The sequence below is a fragment of the Engystomops pustulosus genome, chromosome 3 (genome assembly GCF_040894005.1).
Source record: "Engystomops pustulosus chromosome 3, aEngPut4.maternal, whole genome shotgun sequence".
Taxonomy (NCBI): domain Eukaryota; kingdom Metazoa; phylum Chordata; class Amphibia; order Anura; family Leptodactylidae; genus Engystomops; species Engystomops pustulosus.
In genome coordinates, this window is record NC_092413.1 from 205346651 (window position 1) to 205369400 (window position 22750).

Consider the following 22750-nt stretch of genomic DNA (forward strand, 5'->3'; position numbering starts at 1 on the left):
TAAATAGTACACTCTCCTTAGATTGTAAAAACATTTCTTATCTCCGAGATAAAGTGTGTGTTTTATGAAAAGAGGCTGCACAAGAAAAGAAAAATATGTCTGCTTTGGTCAAAAACAGCTCTTCACCTGTCCACAGGTTGAGTGTGGTCTCTTCAGTAGACACAACCCTAGGCTGGTGGTAACGTGTTTAGAAAGAAGAATCCATCTTGGAGAAGTGAAGTCATCATAAAAAAAAAACATTACTGTGAATATTGCACTTTGTTAGGGCTTGAGCTCATTTACAGTGTCTATTGGAGTCTATTGTATGTTTATAGTACTGGTGTCATCCTATGAAGCTGAAGGACCTTTGGGTCCGGTAGACACCAAAGAAAGTTTGGAGTTGCCATCAAAGAAAGTTTGGAGTCGCCTTGTAAATATTAGGCAGTAGACACATGATGTTTTTGGCAACCCGGCTACCAATAAAAAGTAGTCCGACCCATGTAATGGCATCTTACCATATCAAAATGACTCTCCAGGTCTTCACGTCTTCCCACCTCAATGTTGCCCCAACCATAGTGGAGCATGACGATAGCTTCTTCCTCTCGGATGGTGAATCATATCCGACTGCACTTTATCCAAGATATTAATATTTGTACTGACACTACACTGCAGGGACTCTACACAATAGAATCTGTTTTTGGATGCTGCTGATGTGACGGTATAAGAGGATTGTCGTAGGTGACATTATCCCAGTGGTCTATGAGTGGATGAATACTGATTCCTCAATTTTCTTCTTATTGTTGTTTTCATATTAAAAGCTTCTATGATTATTGGTGACAGCTCCTTGTATCCCCGGGGTGAAGCAATACCAGCTTTACTCATTCACAGGCACCTGGGCCAAAATCTACACCGCATGAATCATTCTCCATTGGGAGAACCTGAGTCAATATCAGCTGCTTTAATAGATGCGGTAGAATTTCTTAAGTGATGACTGGAGCTGGAGTTGGTATCATTGAAAAAACTCAAATTCAGGTAAGTATTTTATGTAGATATTTTTGGCCTTAGAGATATTGTACGACATCTTGGAAACGGGCCAGACAAATCCTAATCGGGCAGCCATTATTAAAATTAAGAAAGTGCTATTGGCATCAGAAAGTTTCATTTTGTTGGACTTCTAAAATCAAAGTCGTAAAAGCTCAAATTTTTATACCCCGATCCTGGGGTAATAGAGGACCCTCCATGTGTTCAGAGTAGTAATATTGAATTTATCTTAGTATGTGACCTGTTTTGTTGTATCTGAATCTACTATCCCGGGTATCAAGGAGCTCTAAGATTTGAGAAGATTAATCTAATTTTCCTGGAAGAAATGTAATGGGAAAAAATGCAATTTAACCATTGCTTTTAAGCCTTGATGTCGTAGAGCATTGATTATGTGGGAAAAATGGAATACTTACTTCATCCCGTGGACTGGTACTTTCTTTTACAGATTGTATATTTTTAGATGTGTTACAGAACTAAAATAAAGATGTTGGAGGATGCTAAGAATAGGGTTGGCTTCCAGGATTCAGGAGGGATAAATGAATAATGTTGAATGACTGGAGGCGAAAGTTTTAATGAAGAGATAGTTATGTTGGATATCTTGTGGGGGTTGGGAGGGGTGTGGTAAGTCAGGGAGCTGACATTGTTGTTAGATGGCTGGGGATGAGGCAAGGAGGATATATTCTTGGTGGATGACTAGGTGAACAAATGGAGTTTCTAGGTGGTCCAAGGTAGAACATTGTTAGATGAACAGGGTGGAGACAAAGGGAGGCAATCTAAGGGTAAGATATTGTTGTTAGATGACCAGGGTGGGGCACCATAGTCCTGTTTTACTAGTAGTAGACTGGGTGCCCTTGTGCCCAGCAGATAAAAATATCCTTCATGCCCACCCTCCATCAACCTCTATGGAGTAAACTCTAGTATCTTTGGACATCGAGATTGACTAAATCCTCTGGATATCTGGTTGGCAAGTCTGACCCTGGCCCTGACACAGGTATTTGGAAGAATGACCCCATCTCCAGACAAACAGCAGAGATAAAACTTTTTCCTGCCACTTTTTTTTTTATCAAACTCAACAGATAATATGAATTGTTAAAAGGTTCAATCATTATCACATTTATTGCCATAGGCATATTACAAGATTGCAGGAACCTACTTCAGATACCTTCAGATAATAGAGTAATCAATTGGTTGTGTTTCATATAATGGGGCACATTTACTTACCCGTCCCGATCCCTGAGGTGCGTTGTCCGCCGAGGATTGGGAGCTGCTGCGATTCACTAAGATAATGCGTCCAATTTCCTGCATGTGTCGCTTCCCCGCTCAGGTCCGCTGGAGTTCACCATCTTCTTCCCGGTGTATGTGAGTGCATGTCTTGCAACACAATTTTGAATGTTAAATCCCGGGCTTAGTCCGAATCAGTCAGGTTGTCTGACGGCCACGCCCCCTATTTGTGCCCCATGAAACTCGGCACGATTGCGCCAAAATCCGGTCCGCGGACCTTTAATAAATGTTCCCCAATATGTGACATTACAGGTACAGACCCAGTGATGTCACCAGTCGTCTTAATGGGAATCTGCAAGGTTGGGACCACCTCATACAGGAGGGTTTTAGGATCTACCTGTTTCCACGTCGGAGAGAAAATCGATTATAAAAAGGGAGTTGGTCCTAGTTGATTACACATTGATAAAACAATACGGAAACGCTGCTTGATTGACAGCTGAGCAACCAATCAGGCAGTGTTTAGCCTCCTGACAACCACAACCATGTGCAACATCCCCCACCGGGGCCTAGCCCTTGAGGTGGGGCCTGGAGACAGCCGGGGCCCGCGATACCGGAGTGGCTGGCGGTTGCGGCCTAAGCACGCTATTGTCACAGTGCTTGGTACGGGGGAACCGGAGGGCTGTCCTACAGCCTGGCAGGTCTCCAGCAGGGTGGTGTTGGCAAGAAAAGATGAGGGAGAGGCTGCTATAGCGGATCTCCCTGGGGCAACCCCTTAATGTCCCGAGTGTGAGTCTCTGGGTGATGGACAGGGTGCCGGTGATGAAGGCAGCCGTATTAGCAGGGACCAGACGGAGACAGAAGTTGAAGAAAACAACTTACAGTTCTTTATTTGAACTGCAGGAACCGCAGCAAACGTGCCTTTAACAGGTAGGTAGGGTGCCGAGATGTGAGTTGGAGGGAGCCTCAGGAGATAGTTCACCAGCCTGGAAGTAGAGGGCAGGCTGGGAGGCAGCTGTGTCCTGGTAGGAAGCTTCAGCTTGTCCTGTAGGGCTTCAGGTATCACCTTCAAAGGTAAGATGATACCCCTTTTCCTCACTACACTAACTCTAGTCTAATGCTCCACTCTTCAGAGGCAGGGGCTAGGCTCTTCCTGCTCTGGTATGGGCTAGACAGAGATTACTCACGCACACACTCTCTAGGATTCTCCTACACTAGAATCTCTCTGAATCCTTACTAGAATAATCTAGTCTCCTCTCTTCTCTCTCCTGAGAGAGACTTCTCCAGAGTTCTCTAGAACATTCCTGGCCAGAGGTTTTATTACCTTCCTTTGGTCAGGTGGTGGCTGCTCCTCCAATCACATCTCAGCTTACAGAGCACAGGATGTAACACATATCATTGGATAACAGCATCTGGCATTATACAAAATACTTAACTCCTGCCTTGCCAGGCAGGATTCACCACTGCAATACCGCTATGTCCTATAAGAACCATGTTGTGTAATGGGATTACATGCAGGTGGGACGTATTCGCAAACCCTATCTCGCCATTGCATCGGCGAGGGTGTTGCATACCCCGGGGGCAATTGAAAGAGCCGCCCTCGGCTTGACTACAGATGTTTTGGGGCACAGAGGGGGCTAAGGGCACTTCTGGGAAGTGCAGGCTATGTGAGGTGTAGGGACAAACCGCCCATGGTCCTGGAGACAGGCACCTGGGTTGGTGTCGGACTAAGACAAAAATGTAGCTGTATGACAGTTGGTCGCTGACGCCATTAAACCGAACTGTACAGTAGGAAAGGTGTGGTTTCATGTCCTGTAATCCACTCCTTGCACCAAGGCCTGTATATTTGTTTTATCAACGCTTCTTCCCTGGCGGCAATTATATAGTGTATATATGCATACATTGGCATATGTGACACAATGAAACATTGTACTATATAGAGACGGTCCGACACAGCCACTCTACAACCTGAAAAGCCTATGAAAGGGTTAATGCAGACTACTGGCAGATATGACAGTGTGCAACAGGTTAATTCACATTGGCTTAGGAGCCCAATGGGTACACATCTTATAACATTGCAACCGTTACAGAGGTGGATAGGCTACTCAGGGTAGCACGGTAGTAAATGTCTCTTTTCCTGCAAAGAAAAGGCATAAAAAGTGCATGCAGAATGTCCGTACCTAAAAAGGAAGGCATTAAGTGCAAAATAATAGTCAATAGCAATAGCAACTTTTCCCTGGAGTATCTGGCGAAAGTCTCTCAGAAGGTCTCTAGTGACAAAGTCCATCTTCTGGGTACAGCCCTTGATGTGGGGAAAAGTGCACTGAGAAGCAAAGGGTCTCCTCTATATGCAGAGGGACAGAGTCCTTTGAAGATATCTCTGCTTTGGCAGAGGAAGGGGTGCTATTATAGCACATGACAATAATCAGTTCAAGGTATGTCTCTTGACTGAGATAAATAAGGGTAAGAGTCTCAGGAAAGTTTCTGGCTCCTTAGGGATAAGAGGAAATAAATATACATATGTACACAGTGCAGTACCTGAAGTGGGCTACAGCCCTTCAGGGGTTACTCTGCATCTTCGCTGGGTTCAGCAGGGACAGGATCCAAAGTCAGCAGGGGATCCTGTGCATCCTCAGCGGGAGTAGGTGCCGGCTGGGGACACCCGGTGGCAGTAGTGGGTACTGCAGGTGCAGCAACATCCTCCGGACCTTCAGGGGGAGGAGCGCTGTCGCCCGGGGTGTCGGCTGTTCCAGCCGGGGGCTCAACTGAGCCAGGGACCACAGAGGGGTCCATGAAGAAATAGACAGAGCCCAGCGGCCGCGCCGCGGCTCCTTCCAGCTCCGGTTCTTCCGGGGCCGGGTCATCACCCCATTGGTAACCAGCCAGGGGAGATGTGGGCCTAGATGGAACCTCCGGACAAGGTTCGCTAGCCGGGATGTCTTCTCCCACAGAAGAGCCGCGGGACCTGGCAATGCTCCCGGCAGGGGAGCCGGTGGGGGTGGCGCCCTGGATCATGCCCGGCCCATGGATGGCGATGGGACCCGTACTCACGATTACCGTGGATGGGGCATTCACGTGGGTCACCGCCCGGGGACTTGCAGCCGAGGAAGAAGAGGTGTTCGGAGATTCCGGCCACTCGTCGTCCTCATACCAGTCGTCCTGCGGGAAGTAACGGTCCTCATCGGAGTCGGGGATCCGGATCACACCAGCCGCCCAAGGTCCTCGGGGTCCCTCTTGCAGGGAGAACTCAATGCAGTCGCCTGGCTTCAGGTTGTGCTGGCTCTCCGGCAGATCAGGCCTCTTGACAGACCGGCGGGGTATAAATACTTCCCGTCCGGTGTAGTCCTGGGTGGCGAAGCCATAGCCCTTCCGCTTGTCGAAGAACCGGACCATGCCGGTGGTGCGGTTCTTCTCGACCCAAGCTCCCGCTGTGGATCTGCCGGCCATATACCGCTGGGCCTCCTTCTCTCGGCGTCGCTGGTCCGAGACAGCGTCTCGGAGTCGCCGGCGGGCGGCCTCACCTCGACCTCGAGGCTGCGGAGGTGCCGGTGCTGGGGCTCGTGGCTCCGGCTCAGGCTCGGATCTCCTTGGGCGACAGGTAGGTGCCGGAACAGGAGCAGGAACCACCGGAGGATCAGGAACCACCACCGCGGGGCTAGCAGGCCGCGCAGCCGGAGTAGTAGGCCTCGGAGCAGGTGGAGCGGCAACACTAGGCCCAGGCGTTGGCTCGCCAGGAGTCGGGGCCTCCCCACGTGGCGCCCCCACGTGAGCCCGCGGTACCGGGATGGTAGCCGGGATAGGGACGAGGAACCGCCCGGGTGGGATTTGGTACGGCGTCACCGTTTGGTAACAAGTCCTGGTGACGAAGGCCCGAGTCAATCCTCGGTGCAGCCGATGTCCAGCGGAGGGTCTTCGGACGGGCTGCGCAGAGACCACCACCATAGTCTCTAGGACCTCGTAAAATTCCGGACGCTCCACAGGAGGGAAAGGCGGAGGACCCCACATGGTGTTGTCCTCACTGTCCAAAGTCCACTCAAGTTCTGGCGCTTCTCTGAGGCAGGGCAGGAAGTCCGCCTCGAGCCAGTGGGAGGAGTCCAAGTCCTTCCCGCCAAGAGCTGTGGCGGGCTCTAATTTTTCCTGCGCCACAGGAGGCGGGGTTCGCGCCCTTCGCGCGTGGGTGGAGCTTGATGCGTCATCTGGGTTTCCCGCCAGTGAAGGTTTTGGCGGGCTTGAATTATTTGCTGCGCCACAGTTTCTGAGGTAAAAATCTTTAGGCGCGGCAGCGCCGGATGTAGCAGAGCTGGTACAGTTCTTGCAAGGATTAACCTCTTGAGTGCTGGAGCGGCGCTCGACAGCACGTGGCAGCAGTATAACACAGTTCAATCCAGAAACACACAAGTCCTTGGGCCTAAACCCGGATGGCAGCAGGATTAGGCAGCACAGTCTTTTTCCAGTAAAGGAAAGTCTTTAATGCCGTAATAAGGCACAGAAGTAAAATCCTGTTCGTGACGCCACTTGCAACATCCCCCACCGGGGCCTAGCCCTTGAGGTGGGGCCTGGAGACAGCCGGGGCCCGCGATACCGGAGTGGCTGGCGGTTGCGGCCTAAGCACGCTATTGTCACGGTGCTTGGTACGGGGGAACCGGAGGGCTGTCCTACAGCCTGGCAGGTCTCCAGCAGGGTGGTGTTGGCAAGAAAAGATGAGGGAGAGGCTGCTATAGCGGATCTCCCTGGGGCAACCCCTTAATGTCCCGAGTGTGAGTCTCTGGGTGATGGACAGGGTGCCGGTGATGAAGGCAGCCGTATTAGCAGGGACCAGACGGAGACAGAAGTTGAAGAAAACAACTTACAGTTCTTTATTTGAACCGCAGGAACCGCAGCAAACGTGCCTTTAACAGGTAGGTAGGGTGCCGAGATGTGAGTTGGAGGGAGCCTCAGGAGATAGTTCACCAGCCTGGAAGTAGAGGGCAGGCTGGGAGGCAGCTGTGTCCTGGTAGGAAGCTTCAGCTTGTCCTGTAGGGCTTCAGGTATCACCTTCAAAGGTAAGATGATACCCCTTTTCCTCACTACACTAACTCTAGTCTAATGCTCCACTCTTCAGAGGCAGGGGCAAGGCTCTTCCTGCTCTGGTATGGGCTAGACAGAGATTACTCACGCACACACTCTCTAGGATTCTCCTACACTAGAATCTCTCTGAATCCTTACTAGAATAATCTAGTCTCCTCTCTTCTCTCTCCTGAGAGAGACTTCTCCAGAGTTCTCTAGAACATTCCTGGCCAGAGGTTTTATTACCTTCCTTTGGTCAGGTGGTGGCTGCTCCTCCAATCACATCTCAGCTTACAGAGCACAGGATGTAACACATATCATTGGATAACAGCATCTGGCATTATAAAAAATACTTAACTCCTGCCTTGCCAGGCAGGATTCACCACTGCAATACCGCTATGTCCTATAAGAACCATGTTGTGTAATGGGATTACATGCAGGTGGGACGTATTCGCAAACCCTATCTCGCCATTGCATCGGCGAGGGTGTTGCACATGCCTTCTATGGCCCATGGCTGAGATTGGCCAGGCCGGACATGAGACCCTTCTGCAAGACGGTCCGGCGGTGTGAAGCCGAGTCGTGTAGATCTCCCTTTACTGCACAGTGTGGAGTAGTGCCCGCAACCTCACCAGCCACAGACTCTCGAGGACCCATCTCACCAGGTCCATCCAGTTTCTCCGTCAACAAAGAAAGGAAGAGGTGATCCCAATATATCTGAGGCCCTAAAAGTCATGGTGGTGGTTTAATTTTTCCAAATTGCCTGATAGGTTCCCTTTAATACACCCCAACCATTGATGTTATTCAGTAATACAGAGACCTGATGATTTTTTTTTACTTTCTCGTTCTCTCCGGCGTCATTCATCCTACAGACATGTGCGAGATGAGCGCTCACTGAGCAAATGATTACAAGATGGCAGCACGTTCCTGCCCGGACGCGGGATCACTGATACACCATCAGAGTGCTAAATTAGTTTTGCAGTCAATGGTATTTGATTTGATTGGGTTGGTGACCGTAAGAGATGTACAGTTAATAAACTGTAGATGAAGATTCATCTTAGACAATGCTGGGAGTCCTCTTGCATACTTCTTTTTTACTTCCGAGATTTAGTAATGTGGCAGCGATTCAAAAGCCTCTTGTAAAATGAGAACGGGAGATGGCAGGAATGATTATGCTTTTAGCTGTCGAGTGTATCAGTGTAATGGTCTGCTCTTTCAACTTGCACTTTCTTAAAGACGTGTAACATATCGCAGCACTTCCAGACATGGCGCCTGCGTAGACTCAGGGAACAATAATGAACTCGTTGAGATGTGAGGCGCAGGATACCTCATACCTCACGGTCATACTGAATGAGTGCATGCTTAAGGATCAAGAATTCTTATTATATTCACTTTGCTTCGATTGTTTTGTGCATTTAATTGCAATGTAAACATAAGCGTCTCCATGGTTACAGACTACAAACAAACCTTATATAGTCTGATTCTGCAGTCATGTGACGGAAAGGAGTAACACAACAATGGGATCAGACTAGATAAATAAGTCTTTCCACATTGGGGGGAACAAAACAGTGCATGTGCTATAATATTATAAGATCTACCTTTAAAGGGAACGTGTCACCTCTTTTGTGTTTAGTCCAGTAGGGCGTGTTAATAACAGAATGACAATCTTTGATTTACATACATAGAGAGGAGACTATGTACCATGCTGAGTTTCTCCTTCTCTGCAGATAGGACACAATGCACCATCTGCTCAGCTCCTCCTGCTCTATAACATGCTGCCTGCAGATAGGACACTATGTACAACCTGCTCAGCTCCTCCTGCTCTATAACATGCTGCCTGTAGAGGACACTATGCACCTTCTGCTCAAGTTCTCCTCCTTTATAAAATGCTGCCTGCAGATAGGACACTATAAACAATCTGCTCAGCTCATCCTGCTCTATAACATGCTGCCTGCAGATAGGACACTATGTACAATCTGCTCAGCTCCTCCTGCTCTATAACATGCTGCCTGCAGATAGGACACCATGTACAATCTGCTCAGCCCCTCCTGCTCTATAACCTGCTGCCTGCAGATAGGACACTATGTACAACCTGCTCAGCTCCTCTTGCTCTATAACATGCTGCCTGCAGATAGGACACTATGTACAATCTGCACAGCCCCTTCTGTTCTATAAGCTGCTGCCTGCAGATAGGACACTATGTATTATCTGCTCAGCTCCTCTTGCTCTATAACATGCTGCCTGCAGATAGGACACCATGTACAATCTGCTCAGCCCCTCCTGCTCTATAACCTGCTGCCTGCAGATAGGACACTATGTACAATCTGCTCAGCTCCTCCTGCTCTATAACATGCTGCCTGCAGATAGGACACCATGTACAATCTGCTCAGCCCCTCCTGCTCTATAACCTGCTGCCTGCAGATAGGACACTATGTACAATCTGCACAGCCCCTTCTGTTCTATAAGCTGCTGCCTGCAGATAGGACACTATGTATTATCTGCTCAGCTCCTCCTGCTCTATAACATGCTGCCTGCAGATAGGACACTATGTACAATCTGCTCAGCTCCTCCTGCTCTATAACATGATGCCTGCAGATAGGACACCATGTACAATCTGCTCAGCCCCTCCTGCTCTATAACCTGCTGCCTGCAGATAGGACACTATGTACAATCTGCTCAGCTCCTCCTGCTCTATAACATGCTGCCTGCAGATAGGACACTATGTACAATCTGCACAGCCCCTTCTGTTCTATAAGCTGCTGCCTGCAGATAGGACACTATGTACAATCTGCTCAGCTCCTCCTGCTCTATAACATGCTGCCTGCAGATAGGACACTATGTACCATCTGCTCAGCCCCTCCTGCTCTATAACCTGCTGCTTGCAGATAGGACACTATTTACCATCTGCGCAGCTCCTCCTGCTCTATAACATGCTGCCTGCAGAAAGGACACTATGAACAATCTGCTCAGCCCCCCCTTGCTCTATAACATGTTGGCAGACTGACCAATGGTTAAAACAGACTGCATTGCTAATGTAGATAATGAGATCTGATATGTTTATTGTTCTTTCTAAGCTCCAGGTGCACATTTTACCTTCCTAGTATTGGCTGATGAGGTGAGGGAACAGTATGTGCACACTGCGCTGCCCTGTCTGTGTAAATATATGACTATAATGTATTCTAGCACACAGGCTGTACCGCAATAGAAAAATTCCAGATGCCCTTGAAAAGCGAAATATGACAAAACAGTGGAAGTAACAGAACGGTGAAAGATTTCTATAAAAGCAAAATAAACACCAATCCAAAGATGTGAAACTTCTGTCTGAGCGGAGAATAGAATTCATCTGCGGCAGAGAGGAGGCTCGGCTCACACATCTATTCTGAGCAATCTGCAGATCATTTACAATATTACCAATCAAATCATCCCCATTCCCGACACATCCAGCCTGACCATGAATGGGCTCGGAGTCATCAGTGATCAGTCAGTGAGTGGAGCTCCGGCTATTTCCACAATTTATGGCTAAACTCTCTCCCTGTGTGCACAGGCACCTGCAATATTTATCAGAGCCGGGACCCGGCCCGGACATATCCTTCTTTCTGAATGTTTCCACACATTTACCGAGGTCTCCAGGAAGCTAAAACCTTGAGAAATAATTTACAGAGATTTGTTGCTTCTGTAATTCCGAATTAGAGGTTGTGAGAAGATGGAAAGGCTCCGCTTTAATTTCCACATTGGGGAACTGTGCTATTAGGAATTCCCTGAAATATATTGTATCTATTAGTGGAGTTTCTGCTATCAAAAGCCCTTCAAGAGCCTGAGGCAGAGGTGATAATCATAGGGCCTGCAGCATGGAGTAAATTATTAAACTTTGCTTGCCTACAGCCACCACTGGGGGGCGCTGATTCCGTTCATTATGGATTTTAGGACAACTGATCATGGGAACCAACCTTAACAGTGAACAGATGTACACAGCCCTCCAGGGCAATCCACAATTTGCGAGTTAATGCCTATTATGTCAATGTATCACAATCTAGACCTTATTTTGGGGTACATGGCTCTCTGCTCCACATACAGCTGACGTGGACACTCAAATCACTTGTCTGACTGATGGGATCAACTACTCGGAATCCTAGTTAGTCCTCGTCTACACAAAGGATTTTGTGAAAGATTTTTCAAAGGAAAACCCCCTTTTAACAGAACCTATCAGTTCAACTAATCGACACTAATGAAAACTTACCTTTGAAATCTGCTATTATAAATCAGTATAACTATCCCTATATTGTTACTCTCCATGCCTGTAAAGTTCCAAAGTCCATTCATAAAGATGACTTCACTTCAGCCGAGTCACTGTGTGATTGGAATGAGTGATGCATTAGCTGCGTGTAACTCACTAAAGAGAAATCAGCTCCTTCATTATCCCCTCAGGAATTCTCTTCAGCCAGTCACACACAGCCAAAGTCTCTTTCATTCCTGAGGGAGGGGGAAGTAAGATAACTGTGCAGAGTTAATTGCTAGAGAGAAAGCATGCAAGATTGAGGCATAGCTGTGCGGGAAGAACATGTATATGCTTAGATGGTGAGTCAACTATGATGGACAGTGGAACTTTACAGGCATGGAGAGGAACAATATAGGGATAGTTGTACTGCTTGATAATACGGGTTTTCAGAGATAAGTTTAGTTATTGTGGGTCAGTATAACTGCCAGGTTCTTTTTACGCATGTTTGGAGTCCCTGTAGCCCCCAACCTTGTTTTTTGGGCCTAGCTAGTGTCACATTCAATATGTTTAGGTATTAGGAAGCAGTAAAAAGTTTTCCCATTGAGTTGAGAGCAAGAACAGGAGCTAATTTGAACTAAACAAGCATCTCTATTGTCATTGAATCCAAGAAATCAAATACCGCTAAATATTCTTAAAAGCTTGCAGCCCACCTGTGCTCAGGCGATCGATTAATTTACCACTTAGACTCCAATTTTCACAAAATTGCAAGATAACGTCGAGAAAACAAGAACAAATATCTGTGTCTGGAGAAACACAAATGTCTGTCTTTTTGTGTGAAAATTTCTGACAGTATCCTTCGCTGCCCACCATATTGATTTGTGCATTAATACTGTGTATAGGTGGCAGACTACAAGATGAATAGTGACTCAACATCGATCCGCCGAGTGAAAATTTCCTGCAAATGTGGCTGGGAGAGCTCAATACATGCACTGTAATATTATATTGTTGGACTAATTCTTAATGTCTGGTCAAGATTCAGATACTCACAGGGCAAATGCCATAGTAGTTACAGAATGGCTTGACAAATAAAAATGACAGTATCAAAAATAATGTGCATTAAAGGGATCTGTCAGCATTGATGACCATGAAAATCTGCAAAAAGTTTTGTCTTGTGCACAGTGGGGCAAATTTACTTACCTGGTCCTGTCACGAACCCCGATTCGGATGGTCCGATGAAGATGAAGTCCTCCGCGATTCACGAAGCTCGTGCGCCCGAGTTCCTGCATTCCGTCGCTTCCTCGCCAAGATCCACTGGAGTTCAATTTCTTCCCAGTGCTTGTAAGTGTGTGTCTTGCGACACAATTCGAAATGTTAATTCAAATCCGTCGGGTTGTCTGACGGGCCGCCCCCGATTTGTGCCGCGTACAAGCTGGTGCTGATGCGCCAAAATCTGATCGCGTGCGCCAAAATCCCCTGTTAAATGCGGCGCAAAACCAAAATCGTTGGCGAAAATGCACTCCGCGGACCCTTAGTAAATGAGCCTCAGTGACTCCAACAGCAGAATAGTGAGTGCAGCTCTGGTGTATAATGCAGAATGTAACTCAGGATCAGTACTGGATAAGTAATGTCATGTTTGTACAGTGGTGAACTCTGCCACAATTCACAAAGATTGTGCGCCCGATTTCCTGCAAGTGTCGCTTCCCTGCTCAGGTCTGCCGGAGTTCACTTTCTTCTTCCCGATGTATGTGAGTGCATGGCTTGCGACACATTTTTACTATTAAATCCTGCGCTCTGTCTGAATCAGTGGGATCGTCCGAAGGCTCACCCTCCAATTTCTGTTGCATGAAAGCCGGTGCCGATGCAACAAAATCCCCTTCTAAATGCCAGTCCCAGTGGCGTGATCTCCGAAAACGACGGAAAACCCGTCGGAAATGCGGCCGCGGGACCCTTAGTAAATAAGCCCCAGTGACTGCAACAGCAGAATAGTGAGTATAATACAGGATGTAACTCAAGATCAGTACAGGATAAGTAATGTCATGTATGTTTACAGTGACTCCACCAGCAGAATATTGAGTGCAGCTCTGGGGTATAATACAGGATGTAACTCAGGATCAGTACAGGATAAGTAATGTCATGTATGTACACAGTGACTGCACCAGCAGCAGAATAGTGAGTGCAGCTCTGGAGTATAATACAGGATGTAACTCAGGATCAGTACAGGATAAGTAATGTCATGTATGTACACAGTGACTGCACCAGCAGCAGAATAGTGAGTGCAGCTCTGGAGTATAATACAGGATGTAACTCAGGATCAGTACAGGATAAGTAATGTCATGTATGTACACAGTGACTGCACCAGCAGCAGAATAGTGAGTGCAGCTCTGGAGTATAATACAGGATGTAACTCAGGATCAGTACAGGATAAGTAATGTCATGTATGTACACAGTGACTGCACCAGCAGCAGAATAGTGAGTGCAGCTCTGGAGTATAATACAGGATGTAACTCAGGATCAGTACAGGATAAGTAATGTCATGTATGTACACAGTGACTGCACCAGCAGCAGAATAGTGAGTGCAGCTCTGGGGTATAATACAGGGTGTAACTCAGGATCAGTACAGGATAAGTAATGTCATGTATGTACACAGTGACTGCACCAGCAGCAGAATAGTGAGTGCAGCTCTGGAGTATAATACAGGATGTAACTCAGGATCAGTACAGGATAAGTAATGTCATGTATGTACACAGTGACTGCACCAGCAGCAGAATAGTGAGTGCAGCTCTGGGGTATAATACAGGGTGTAACTCAGGATCAGTACAGGATAAGTAATGTCATGTATGTTCACAGTGACTGCACCAGCAGAATAGCGAGGAGGCTGGTAAACTCATAAACTGTACAACTATAACAATTGGACATGATCAGGTGACAGATTATCAGACTACAACAAAAGTTGTTTTCCAGGTGCATTTTTCCAAAATTCCTGCAATGTCCACTGGAAAAAAAAGGCCAAAATCCATCCTGTAAATGTTATTAACGTTGTGGCTGGGGCTGCTTCTTGTCTTCCAGCGAGGGCCTCATTGCACGCAGCACATCCACAGCTCAGCGCTCACTAATGACTCTCATCTCAGTGGCATTAGCTCTCTGTTTCGTGAATAATGTCTTGATTGTTTCTCCGAAATTGAAAATCCACAAAGCAGAGCCGGAATGTTTGGGATGGAATTCTCATAAGCAATGATATGATCCCTCGTTAAATATAATTACTGATTTAAGACAGGCATAAACTGCTCTTTTCAAGGATTATATCAGCCAAGCGATTTTAACCGTTCGCATGATTTACATGACGCTTCCTTGTCAACGCAGCGAGGCAACAGCTGTTTTCCAGCTGAAACGTGGCGGCCATGATGCTGCATTATTAAAGAGCCACATGATATCTGGATTTTCACAATTTTTCTTATGTTTGACACATGCTATTGGTAAATAGCTACAAACCTGGGCAAAACATTTAAAGGAAATGTCCATTTTTTTTTTTACAACAATCGTGCTGCCTAAAAGTTCTGGGTAATTAAATGTGTCACCCACCAATCAGCTGTAAGTTGGTGTACTGGCCCCTTAAAAAGTAAGTTTAACACAAAAAGAAAATGATGGGGGAGATTTATGACTGCTTCTATGCAAATAGAACATAACAATAGCAATAGCAGATAATAGAAAATTCTTGTGCAGTGCAAGAATTTGCGCTTAAAATAGTGGCTATACCATCTCCATGCCATGTGGGCGTTGAGGGGCGCGGTGGCTGGTGGAAGGGGCAGGCACAACGTGTTACTGAAAGTGCCTGTGCAACGCCCCTACCAATGCGAAGGGTTAGGTAGGTTTTGCGAAACTCATCCCTCCATGCCCAGAGCTGCTCGGTGAACCTGATCACCTCACTAGGGGTCTCCAGCGTGGAAATATAGTAACGCAGCTGTAATTTTGGACTCTGGGACTCTGCCCCAACACAACCAAGCCCAGCCTGAAGCTATTTACCAGGCTTTGCACTCCTTCCTGAGGACCTAAGATCCAACCAGCTACCTCTATCCAGCTGAAGTTTTGCTGCTGTTATGGCCATTGCCTGTTGCCAATAAAGAATTGTAAGTTATGCTTTCCCAACCAGCCTCTGAGTGATCCCTGGACCACGCTGTATACCACCAAGGTATACAGCCCCATCCTTCATCACCAGGGATCCCTATCTACACACCGGGGTTGCCTGCAGGAGAAGCCATAGCATCAGCCTCTCCCTAGATCTTCCTGCACACACCACCTGCTGGAGACCTTCCAGGCTGTGGACGAGGCTTCTGCTCCCAATACCAAGCCCCGTAATCATCACTGAGCGCAAGGCCGCACTAGCCGGACACTCAGGTATTCTGGGCCATGGCTTGGTCCAGTCATAGAAAAAAGTCTAGGCCCCGGTGGGGGATGTTGCACCTGCGATCCTTGGAGACACAAGTGAACTTTGGTTCCTGGTTGGAACTTTAGTACCTGGCGTGGTCTTGCTTGTTGGCCACGCTGTCCGCCAGATACATCAAGAGGCCTAAGCCTCTTAAAGTATCCGGCTTGACAAAGGGGGTTGTGGCCCCAGGAGCGGCGGCCTATGATAAATCTGCCTTGATATGTTTTAATTTTTCTAAACTGGTATAGAGGGAGAAATAATGAGAATTCCATGGAAGTTTTGTTCTCAGCTTCGTTCACACCTCATATAAGTGTAGTAACACGTTGTCAGCGCACACACTGATTAATGTCCTCTCCTCCTATCACACATACAGTATATTGGGAATTATACAATATTTCAGAATGCTTTCACTATTGTTCTATACGGACTATGGATTACACCTTTATCTATACAATTTATGAACTATATAGGGGGAGATTTATCAGAAGTGTCTGAGAGCAGGACTGTTCTAGTTGCCCATGACAACCAATGAGAGCTCAGCTTTCATCATCCCACAGCCTCGAGGAAGGTATAAACTGCACTGAAATGTCGCCAAGAAATAAACACACCCCTGCATCATATGCCTGTGCTGCCTCTATTTTATCTATCTATATAGCATCTATCTATGTATCTATATATCTCATATCTATCTATCTATCTATCTCATATCTATGTATGTATGTATGTATGTATCTATCTATCTATCTATCTCATATCTATCTATCTATCTATCTATCTATCTATCTATCTCATATCTATGTATGTATGTATGTATGTATGAATGTATCTATCTATCTATCTATCTCATATCTATCTATCACATATCTATCTATCTCATATCTATCTATCTATCTATCTATCTATCACATATCTATCTATCACATATCTATCTATCTCATATCTATCTATCACATATCTATCTATCTCATATCTATGTATGTATCTATCTCATATCTATCTATCTCATATCTATCTATCTATCTATCTATCTATTTATCTATCTATCTATCTGTCTATCTATCATTTATCTATCTATCTATCTATCTATCTATCTATCTATCTATCTATCATCTATCTATCTATCTATCTATCTATCTATCTCATATCTATCTATCTCATATCTATCTATCACATATCTATCTATCACATATCTATCTATCTCATATCTATGTATGTATCTATCTATTATCTATCTATCTCATATCTATCTATCTATCTATCTATCTATCTATCTATCTATCTATCACATATCTATGTTTGTATGTATGTATGTATGTATGTATGTATGTATCTATCTAATATCTATCTATCTACAGTATTTTGCAGGCCATAAGGCGCACCGGAGTATATTATATTGAATACAATTCTTTTAACATCTTGTATGGTATGTGAACAATGTGTGAAATACCCAGATCCACCACATGTATCACCAGCCCTGAGTATTCCAAATATTTCCTGTATTTTGTAAAATTCTTTTCACCTCCAAAACTGTCTAAATCGGAGAAAGGTGGAACATTCAGAAGCACATCCAGGGAAACGGTGGCCAAGAACAAGATGGCCGACAGAGGACGCGGAGCTCTCGAGGTGTTGGACGTGATACAGACTCTTGACCCTCCATCTTATTATAAAGTGTAAGTTTGAAAGAAAATGAACGGCGCAGATTGTGTTTTTCTCCTACACGGATGAACGGCCAAGCCTTTTATTACTGCCTGTTTGTTTTGGGTTTGGCTCATTTCAATATTCACAATCGAACCGGGCCAGGAACTGAGCGGAGCTGCAGCCAAGCGCGTGTCTCAGATCCAGGCAGAAGAAGATCCTCCGCGCCTCACCAGTAGGTGTCACCTGGACCTCACACAGACGATGGGACAAGCTGCTTGATTTACCATCTAGAACGAGATTTCACCCATGATGGGACACAGCTGTCGCCACCGAATTGGCAATTGTTTTAGTGAAAAAGTCACGCTGATCTTAAAAACATAACTTGAGACTGTAATTGTCAGCGAACATGTTTTTCCTTCTTTTATTCCGGGAGCTGCTCCCGAAGGCCAAAAACATCCGGAAAGAGTCTGAATTGTTCTCATCTTATTGTTCCACAACTCCTCAATAAATAATAGAACAGATGCATTTACTATTAGTCTAATTTATCTACATAAACTGTGTCTGGACTGAGCAGGGGATTAACTTAAAGGGATGTTAAGAGTGCGGTCCCACCGTGGCCCTGAGCCTTAAAGGAAATCTACCAGGACTTGGGAGGTGATTTAGGAGCCATTAGAAAGCTGCAGATGCTACACCTGACCTCCAACTATAATGTGTTATTTATTGCACAGTCCTCTTTTTTTATATGATCCCCTTAAAGGACATCTACCACCAGGATGAAGGATAGTAAACCAAGCACACCGACATACTGGTGTGTGTCCCCTCTGGCAGGACCTGCTCTTCTTTTAGCTTCTTATGCCCTGGTTTTTAGAAAAGAGGGCTTTAAAAAATATGCAAATGAGAGTGAGGGTCTCCAGGCTCCATAGGTGTTAATGGAGTCTGGAGCCCCTTAGGCACTAATTTGCATAATTATTAAAGCCTTTTATTCTAAAAACAAGGGCTAAAGAAGCTAAAAGAAGAGCAGATCCTGCCAGAGGGGGCGCAAACCAGTATGTCAGTGTGCTTGGTTTACCTGAAAGGCTCCTTAGCCAATCACTGATGGCGCAGTTATCCGTCTCAGTTATAACCGAGAGGTATTGGCTGAACACAGTCCAGTGCTGCCATTAGGAGACACTCAGGAAGTGCAGTCTAATGGAGACCAGATGCAGTAGTACCAGAGAAATGGAAGGAACTAGGAGAAGTAACCGTCAAGAGGTTGTACAAATTTTGATTGCAACTCTGTACCCACAGGATAAGGGATTGATTGTGAGGGTCCAACTGCTGGGACCTCCACTGATCTTTCACATTAATAGAGCATTAGGTCGAGCATTCCACCCCATACTATATCAGATTTGGAAATTGCTGAGTACAGCGCTGGGGTATCTAGAGCACTCCTAGAGAGCGGAATAGTTAATAATATAATTTTCTCAAGAATTTCTGCCACTCCTGTAGGAGTATGTCATGGAGTAATTAATAGATAGTATAAATGCTCAACATGACAGTCCATTCAATACCATTGGAGTGTTGGAAATTGCTGAGTACTGCCATGGGCTATCTCCAGCACTCACTATAGACAGTGAGTGATAGTAGCAGAGATATTGCCAGAGATAGTCAATCTCTATGCTCAGCAATTTCCAACATTACCGTAGAAATGAATATAGTATGTCATGGAGTAATGAATGGATAGTATGAGCGCTCAACATGCCGCTCCATTCAATACCATGTAAGTGTCTATAATAGCTGAGTACTGCCCTGGTTATCTCTGACACTACTAAAGACAGTGACTGATATTGCCAGAGATAGTCAATCGCTATGCTCAGCAATTTCCAACTTTACCGTAGTAATGAATATAGTAGGTCATGGAGTAATGAATGGATAGTATTAGTGCTCAACCTGACGGTCCATTCAATACAATGTGAGTGTCAGAAATTGCTGAGTATTGCAATAGGTTATCTCCGGCATGCATACAGGCAGTGAATGACAGTGCTGGAAATACACAAGCGCAGCGCTTAGCAATATCCAACACACCCATTGTACTGAATAGAGTGACAGTATGAGTGCTTTCACCTTACACTCCATGAATTAGTAAGAATGGAACCCGTGTTCTTGTGATCACTGGGGGTCTAGTCAGCCCCCACTACTCAGAATGTTGAAAATTTGTCTCGAATTAATAATATCTAGCATATAGCATATAGCATACTCTCAGGTCTGTAATATCCCGTCCACCACAGTAGGGTTACCACTATGTTCCCTATATTATCCAAATTAGAAGCCTCTTCGACCATCACTTAACGAGCCGCCCGGGTGCACGAGCCTCCGCGTGTGAATTTTCCTCCAGTAATTGCCTTGTGGCATAATTTTGTTCAGAATGTCAATTTTATGGCCATGGGCACATCAAAAAGTCAGATTAGAAAATCCAATTAACCCCCCCTTTTTTTTCTCTGTAAAAATATTTGATCTCAAAGAATAAACCAGATGGGACGTATAATATTAGTCTGTTTTTTCCTGCGCTGTCTCTGCTCATAAATCACCGCACAGATAACTGCAGATTAATTATAACTTCAAGCCTTGCAAATCCCATCAGAAAGGTTTACAGGGTCCCTGTTGAGTAATGCAGAGATATAGAAACCGGGGCTCGCTGGGATATTATGTAAAAAACGCCCTAATTGGACAGACTTTAACTCCTTTGCAGCCTCTTACTGGGGCCTTGAGGACCCTGCGGGAGATCATAGGAACGAATTCACACAGTAACCCAAAAGTTTTGATATTAACTAATTAAAATGTTCATTACTGCACAGATGGAAGGTCTTCTATTTTCTCCGGATCTCCATAAATAATATACTGCGGTGGGGGCGGGATATTTATAGAGATGCTAAATCTGTCATAAAAAAAGTTAATTTTAACAAACATAAGTTAACTATTTGCTGCACAGGCTCAGGAAGGAGACATAATCTACAATTGGAAAAGGGTGGAGCTTCGGAAAATCTGATTATTAATGCCTTAAATGATGGGTATTTAGTTGTTGACCAAACTGGTGAAGAAAGTAATAAATGGAACGATGGATTATACAATACAGGGACAAGTGACCAAACTTTTGAGTGGTTTTGTTACACCATGAGAAGGGTTAATCCACTACGTCTAGAGGAAAGATGGTTTCCCCATTGTTATGATGGTGGGTCCTGGAAGTCATACCCCTAACAATCAGACATTAATTCCCTACCTTGGGGATAAATTGCAAACAGGAAAACCCCTTTAAGAACTATAAATAGTCCTAAGCGCCATGAAAAATCAAGTGGGATGAATCACGAGAACGGAGGTCTTCCGGTTGCACATGCGCTCTGCTACTCTATTCATCTCTATGGCGTTGTCGGAGATAGCCAAACGCCATACTTGGCTATCTCCATCAGTTCTATAGACAGTGACAGCTCACATGGCCAACCTGCCGCTTCATTATTTTGGGGTACAACGAACTCCCATTCTCGTGATTCGTGGGGCCATCACCACTGGTACCCACACTTATCAACAAGTTATGCCCTATCCTTATTAACTCCCATTTAACTTTAGCCATTTATAACATCTCCCAAAAGAAGAAAGGCTGTGGAGGATCAAAAATGCAGACAGCCCCTGGCCAGCTGAAAACTGCTTAAGATCAACTTATATTAATATAGTCAGAATATGCCGATTTTGGTGGAACGTGTTGACCATCTAATATGTATGAGGGTCTCTTAAGTCTTTCCAATGGGAGATGTTGGAAAAGAAGAAGATTGGGCACGTCGGATATCACCATTCCCAATCTTTATTGGGCAACCACTAGGAGGATAGCGGTCTAAAGTATATGGATAACCTTAGAGGGACTGTGTAGCTCAAACATCATCTAAGGCTCAACATTTAGGCCCAGTCCCTCAGAACCAGGAGTTGAGGTAACAGGGCAGTAAAAACAAATTTTCAACTTGTTGCAAGGCACCTTAAAAGGCCATGGAACTCTCTTACCTTTCAACATGGTCAACGTTGCCAGCTACACCAAGGCCACCAATTGTATAGATTTTGCCGTCATAGACCAGGCTGTTGTGCCGACACCTTGGAACGATCATCCTGGAGACCAGATTCCAATTATCGAGTAAAGACATATAGCACCAGACGTCTGCAAGGGTAACCCCCGATTCCATGCCCCCTGTAGGGTATGAAGAGATAGGACATTGAGTAGGGGCATGTATTTTACATGCTGCTTCTGGAAGGGCAGAACGGTGGGGACTGGGTGGCATCAGGAACAGAGAGTCAGGGGTTTAATGCCCGATTCAAGTATTCATTTTATGATTTTTATAAGGTTGAGCACTTTTTAGAATTTTTTTGGTCTGAAAAATCCTTTAACGAGCACTTTTAATGACAATATGTACACAGTGGACACATTTATGGACAGAAAGGAAATAGATGTTGATATCCAAAACTCTTGACTTGTGTGGTTGGGAATAGAACCATATATGGGACCATATTAATTGCTCTCGTGTTGACTAGGAAGAGGATCAGCCCATGCTGGGAGAGAAAACCTGCTCTATCGACAATCAGAAGAGCTCAGAACAGCGTACAGGGATTTTCTGACATGTAAGGAAGTCTCTGTGTGATGACTTGATCCTTCTCTAGTCTCCTAGAAGCAGGAAGGATCAGAGTCCTTCTCATATACCAGCAACTAATAGAGAGTCCAGGGACTGGATGAAGGCTCATTTGCTCTTACTGTATGAGAAAAACTGGTTGAAATGAAGATCAAATGTGAACGGAACGGGAAATGTAGTGACTGACATTTTTCTCGATCATCTGTCCACTAGGTGGTGCTGCTTTAATCTTGGTTTTAATCTAGGAGCGGCTGCAGGCTACCATGCTTCGGTGGATTGTGTGACTCCCCTTGTAATGTCATATGGCGAAACCTACCCATTTTGGTTGAGATCAATTAATCCTTGAATGTGCTGGTTTGTGCCAGTTTCTCAAACTTATCTCTTCCAATCACAATCTCACTGTTCTCATTTTTGTGTGAACATAAGTGCAACACTTTGGGGCAGATTTACTTACCCGGTCCATTCGCGATCCAGCGGCGCGTTCTCTGCGCTGGATTCGGGTCCGGCCGGGATTTAATAAGGTAGTTCCTCCGCCGCTGCGCTGAAGAG

The 22750-nt window shown here is 45.5% G+C and overlaps 1 protein-coding gene across 4 annotated transcripts in view; it reads right to left on the reverse strand.

Moving 5' to 3' along the window:
- The window catches only part of KLHL29 (kelch like family member 29), a 613218-nt gene that overhangs the window by 36049 nt on the left and 554419 nt on the right, over positions 1-22750 (reverse strand). For all 4 annotated transcript variants that reach the window (XM_072143641.1, XM_072143640.1, XM_072143638.1 and 1 more), the window contains one exon: positions 21585-21765. In XM_072143641.1, coding sequence (XP_071999742.1) covers positions 21585-21765 — 181 coding nt within the window. The remainder of the gene's footprint in view (positions 1-21584; positions 21766-22750) is intronic.